This window comes from Morus notabilis, unplaced genomic scaffold (assembly GCF_000414095.1).
Source record: "Morus notabilis unplaced genomic scaffold, ASM41409v2 Scaffold184, whole genome shotgun sequence".
NCBI classification, from domain to species: domain Eukaryota; kingdom Viridiplantae; phylum Streptophyta; class Magnoliopsida; order Rosales; family Moraceae; genus Morus; species Morus notabilis.
The window spans coordinates 435819-441694 of record NW_010387636.1 but is presented as its reverse complement, the minus strand read 5'-3'; the positions used below and the strand labels follow the sequence as shown (position 1 = coordinate 441694).

The following is a 5876-nucleotide window of genomic DNA, read 5'->3' as shown; positions in this document are numbered from 1 at the left end:
AGTCTGGAGTTAATTCTTGGGAGGAGAAAAGAATATGGAAAGGGTTTATGACGAGCTTGATGAAGCTAAAGCTGAGATCGTGAAGCTCAGGGCAGAGTACAAAAGCAAAGCGGAGTTATCGGAAAACCTGAAGAAGTCTCACAACGAGCAGCTTGTTAAAATCCAGGAAGCGAGTTTGAGAATCGAGAAGCAGGCTAAAGAAATAAATGAAAAGGCGGAGGAAATCGCTGCACTAAAAGAGACGTTCGAAGATGTTCAGCGAAGTTTGAATCAAAAGGAGTCCATTATCAGACGTCTAAGCGCTGCAAATGAGAAACTTAGAATTGATTGTGATGAGAAGTTGAAAAAATTGGAAGATGAAAACAAAGGATTGGTATCGGCTTTAGAGAAGGCAAATGGGAAGAACTTTGACCAGAAGCAACAAATTCATGCGTGTAAGGAAGAAATTGAAGGCCTCAAAGGGAGTTTGTCAGTTTCACAGAAGAAATGCTTAGAAGCCGAGAAAAAAGCCAAGGGAAAAAAGGAAGAAAGAGAGAGAGAGGGTGTGTTACTCAAACTAGAAGAGGAAAAGGGGAAGATTGAAGAGCAGCTAAAATGGAAAAAGGAGCAGTTTACGTATCTTGAAGAAGCACATGGAAAGATGCGAGATGAGTTCAAGAAAAGTAAGAAGGAGTGGGAGCTGGAGAAGTCTTCATTGCTTGATGAGATCTGCTCTTTGCAGTCAAGCTTAGATTCCCAAACCAGGACTTTGGAAGATCTTCAGAACCGGTTGCAGATGTGCAACCAAGCGTTGGCTCATGAAGAAAGCCGAAGAAAGTCTCTGGAAGTTCAACTTTCTGATGTCAAGGGCCGGTTTGAGAATGTTTTCGATGAGTATGAGGATGCAAAATCCCAGTTGGAGTGTTTGACTGAGAAGAGGGACGAAGAAATTGCATCTTTAAGGCATTCAGTAGGCCAAAAGGAGGCAATCCTTAAGGAGATGGAATATCAGAAAAGACAAATGGAGCAAGAAAATCAGGACCTGAGGAGTTCCCTTAAAGAACTACAGGAAAGTCAAATTAAGAAGGCATCAGGTTTACCCTCTGCGGCGAAACTGCAAAACAAGCTCAAGTGTTTGGAGGAGATGCACAAAGAGTCTGCTAAAAATCTGAAGGCTAAAGAAGCTGAACTGAACTCCCAACTGGAGAAAATGACGCGGGAACTGAAGAATCATGAGTTGCAGCTGCAGCGCAATGACAAGACAATATTGGAGCTTGAGATGGAGCTGGAGCAAGTGCATGCAAACTATACTGAAAATCTGAGAGCTAAAGAAGCTGAATGGAACTCTCAACTGGAAAAAGTTACAAACGATCTGAACAACTGTAGGTATGAGTTGGAGAGTAACGATGCAATAATAAAAGAGCTCGGGATGGAGTTCAAACAGGCCCATGGAGACTCTGCAGCGAAGTTCAAGGCTCGGGAAGATGAATGGAAGAATCAACTGGAAATGATGACAGAGGATCTCCACAATTGTAAAGAAGAAATGATAAAGCAGCTTAAGATGGAATTGGAGAAAATGCATGAAGACCATTCTGCAGATCTCAAAGCTAAAGAAGCTGAAAGGAACTCTCAACTGAAAAAAGTTACAAGTGACCTTAACAATTACAGGTCTGAATTAGAGAGTAGAGACACAACGATAAAGGCACTCAGGATTGAGTTGGAACAGGTCTGCGGAGACTTTGCAGCGAAGTTCAAGGTGCAAGAAGCTGAATGGAAATATCAAATAGAACTGATGACAGAAGATCTAAACAAGAGCAGGTCAGAGCTAGAAAATAGAGATGAAAATGAGCTCAAGATGGCATTGGAGAAAATGCATGAAGACCATTTTGCAGATCTCAGAGAAAAAGAAGCTGAAAGGAACTCCCAACTGGAAAAACTTACAAGTGACCTCGACAACTGCAGGTCCGAGTTAGAGAGTAGAGATGCGACCATTAAAGCACTGAGGATGGAGTTTGAACAGGTCCATGGAGAATTTTTGGCAAATCTCAAGACTAAAGAAGCTGAATGGAACTATCAGTTGGACATGATGATTGGAGATCTCAACAAGTATAAGTCCGAGCTAGTTGATAAAGATGCAAGAATTAAGGGATTTGGAATAGATTTGGAAGACTCTCATTCTTCAAGCCTGCAGCTAGAGTTGCAAAATGAGGGGATCTCTTTGATGTTATTAGTGTTACAAGATCGAATCTCTGAAGCGCAGTTGAAGATTGCAAACGAAAAGGCCGATATGGACTGGAGTAACAAAGAGAAAGAACAAAAAATTTCTCTCCTGATGCAGCAGTTGGAGATGAAGAGCGCTGATATTGACAGATTGCAGAAAGATATAAAAAAGGAACAAGAGAATGCGGCATCTTTGTCAAGAAGGGTTGAATCCTTGGGTATCATCGGTCAGCAGCAATTTCTAATGCAAAAAGATCTTGACAGGTATGAGGAAATGCTGGTCGAATCATCCACGCGTGAGGTTTTCTTAAGAGAGCAGATTTTGCATATGGAAAGTGTCTTAAATAAGAAACTGAGGGAAGTCTGCGACGACCAAGACAGAACAAACACTGAACTGACCGAGAAAATCTGTGAAGGGAATCAAATGGAATTTGAACTGTACATATGGAAGTCAGTTGCTGAACATTTCAAAGTTGAACTTGAAGAAAACTTTGAGATGCGTAAAGAGTTGGAAGCTTCTCTTCTGGCGCAAGTAGATGTTGGGGAAACCATCAAGCAAGAGAAACAGACTCTTACGCATATGCTAGAAGAGAATGGAGAAAGAATAGGTGATCTTCAGCAGCAGATTGCATTACTTGAGCAGAATCTCAGAACAAAAGAAGCTGGTGCTTACTCCAGAGAGATGGAAAAAGCTATGTTCTTCGAGTTGGAGAAAGCGAGGTTTTCCCAAATTATAGAAGAGAAGGATAGGATCTTAGAGCAGCTCCAGAAAGAAGTTGGGTGGTTAGAGCAGGAATCGTTGAGAAGAGAGCTTGAAGAACTTCTGTTTGCAAAAATTGAAGGGGAAAGAACGATTGAGCACGAGAAAGAAAAGCTTATGCAGCTTGTTGTGGATCAGAAAAGCCAGAGACTAAATGATTTGATGCAGCTTGTGGAGTCATTGGAGCACAAGTTTAATGGCTCATTAATTTCTTTCTCTTCCCAGCTTGCTGAGAAACAGGCAGAAATTGATCTGATCCATGAAGCTTGGGAGAAAATTACTACTGCTGAGATTATGGCTGCACTAGAAATTGAAGAGAAGAAGCTTATGATTGTGGAGCTTGAGGATGACATCCGCAATGTACAGCAGAAACTGGAGCTTCAGCAAAAGTCCACGAGTGATTTAAAGCAACAAGCATCGGAAGTTGAAGCGAAATTGGAAGCAAAAGAGTTGGAAATGATGAAGTTGGGTGATCAACTGAAAACAAAGCTGGAAAACTCAGATGCCTTGATTGAGGAGCTCAAGAGTGAGAAGAGAGATTTACTTGAAGATATCACCAAGTTGTCATCAGAAAGGGAAAACTTGTTGGGTTTTGTCGGGGGGTTGGATGACAGGATTGGTGAGTTTTCCAGTACAGACAAACAACTGATGGACATGTTGGAGACGATAATGCTCTCTTGTGACAACCTTGGTTCTCAAATGGACGCGAATTCGGAAGACGAACACTCTGGCCCTGCGAAAGAGAATGTGGATAGCCCTGCTGCAATGAAGAGATTTGAAGCAATTTCTGATGTAAGATCTCCATTCAGAGAGATCAACAGTCAGATGTAAGTTAAAAGAATTGCATATTGTAGTTATTGCAGACTACGTACTTTCAGAAGATTGCTAACTTGCCGTGCTAATTTATGAAAAGCATGGATTTTTTTTCCCTTTCTTTCCCACTGTCCAAGCTTGTATGTGAGACTGATGCTTGTGTGTGAAAGCTTTTATTCTCTTTTATAACAGCTTACTAGAAATTCATTTGTATTTTCTTCGTCGTCTTCGACTTTTGCAGTGCATTCAATAAATTGGCCATTTTTTTTCACGAGTTTTCTTGAGATTTATTTTCTTTTTTGGAAAAAGAAAGAAATGGGCGCGCTTCAAAAACTACTTTACTAATGAACTTTCAGTTTGAGAATCTTCGGAAAAGAAGCTTCTTGAGAGCAAAAAATGAAAAAAAAAACAAAAAGATAAAATAATAGCTGCACAACAATTCTATTGAATATCATGTTTGTCACATTCCATTTCCATGATCGTGAGGGAAATAATCTAACAATTGAACTTCAATGAGCCGACTTTTGAGAAAATTCTGCCAATCCCTGCCTCAGAGCTCCAAGGTTCACCCCATTTTCAACCAAAATGCTTGTTACACCCATTTTTGACACCTGAAAATACCATCAAAAAAGTTACATCACTCAACTAAAGTTGGCTGAAGATGGATAAGCAATTTGACATACAAACAGGCAACAATGTGGGAACATAGGCCTAAAAGAACTTACTGCTTGAATATTCCTGTCCTCGTCATCAAAGAAAAGCATCGAAGTAAAAGGTATCCCAGTCTTTCTGTGGATCTTCTGGAAATGTTCTGTCTTGTGAGTCCAACTGGGATAAATCTCCTGCATCATTAACAATGATTTAGCAAAAAAAAAAAAAGAACAATACCAGCACAACCCCATAGAGACTAGCAAGCTATGTTTCCCTTATAAATTTTAGAATTTAGCATTTTGCATCTGAACTTCTGATTGTGTGAACTAGCCCTTGAACTTCATAAAATATTACAAAACGTCTCTAAATCTATTGATATAGGGCTAGCTCCATTGACATTTAGTGGGTATGTGAGTTGCATTCATTCAGAAATTGTCCAATAAACACAATAAAAAAACAAGCATTAAAATTGAGATAAAAACACAATTACATGTCATATGAAATTGAGTAATGTTATAAAATATCAGTAGTGTTACTAATAAAAAATAAAAAATAAAAAATGAGTTCAATAGTGTGGGACCCACACCTGAGGTCCACCTTCTATTGTTGCACCAAACGTGCTCTTTTAAGAATTTTTTTACGAAATTTAAAGGTGGGTCCCGTAATGTGTACGATTTTTATCCAGAATTTTAACCACCATCGTCGATTTGAGGTCTATTTGTAATACTTCGTTAAATGCAGTAGGCAGTTTATTAAAATTTAAAAAATAAATAAATAAGAGGAAACTTGCCAGGCAGATGTGTTAAATACTCTTAAAATATGTTAAATCATATTTCCAATAGAAAATACCAAGTTTTTTTTTTTTTCTTATGGCTCACCTGGGCCACAAACATGGAGTGAATACCCAATTTGTGAAGAAAGGCAGTGGCTATTTCAGGAGTGGGTGTTCTAGAAGCAACGGCCACATCAATGCCCTTCTCCTTCAATCCATGCAAAACGCCTAATGCCTCACCGTACAGATACGGTTCTTCCTCCTCATCCCCGAATTCGCTGATAAGTAATGATGAATAAAACCCAAAAAAAGAAAAAATATTTATTTGCCCCGAATTTCATCCGAATTTCATAACAAGCTATCAAGATACTCATACGATGTTTTATATATTTTTACATACATTATATATATGTAGTTGGGAATTGGATTACCAATAAAAGGGCCAGAGAGTGTAATCGAGATCGAAGACGACCAAGCGAGGCAGGTCTCTATGCTGGCCGATTATCTGCAGAGCCTCGTTCTTCGTCTTCTCGCTGTCTCCCATTTCTTTCCAAAAGTCTTTGTTCAACGATTTCGACTACCAACTTCTCAAGTTTATATCATAATATTTTGTTTGTGATTTGTGATTGGTTACTCATTTGTCTCCCATTTTTTCTAAAAATCTTTGTTCAAAGTTTTTTA

At 39.2% G+C, this 5876-nt stretch overlaps 2 protein-coding genes across 2 annotated transcripts; one reads left to right on the top strand and one right to left on the bottom strand.

Moving 5' to 3' along the window:
* Nucleotides 1-4025, top strand: LOC21409410 (uncharacterized protein At4g38062). Its single transcript, XM_024177176.1, has 2 exons — nt 1-2895; nt 2950-4025. The coding sequence occupies exons 1-2, from the start codon at nt 35-37 to the stop codon at nt 3788-3790; spliced, it is 3702 nt and encodes a 1233-aa protein (XP_024032944.1). The 5' UTR covers nt 1-34; the 3' UTR covers nt 3791-4025.
* Nucleotides 4026-4090: 65 nt separating this feature from the next.
* Nucleotides 4091-5876, bottom strand: LOC21409409 (magnesium-dependent phosphatase 1). Its single transcript, XM_010115130.2, has 4 exons — nt 5627-5876; nt 5302-5473; nt 4498-4614; nt 4091-4383 (listed from the first exon to the last, which is right to left on the bottom strand). The coding sequence occupies exons 1-4, from the start codon at nt 5737-5739 to the stop codon at nt 4282-4284; spliced, it is 504 nt and encodes a 167-aa protein (XP_010113432.1). The 5' UTR covers nt 5740-5876; the 3' UTR covers nt 4091-4281.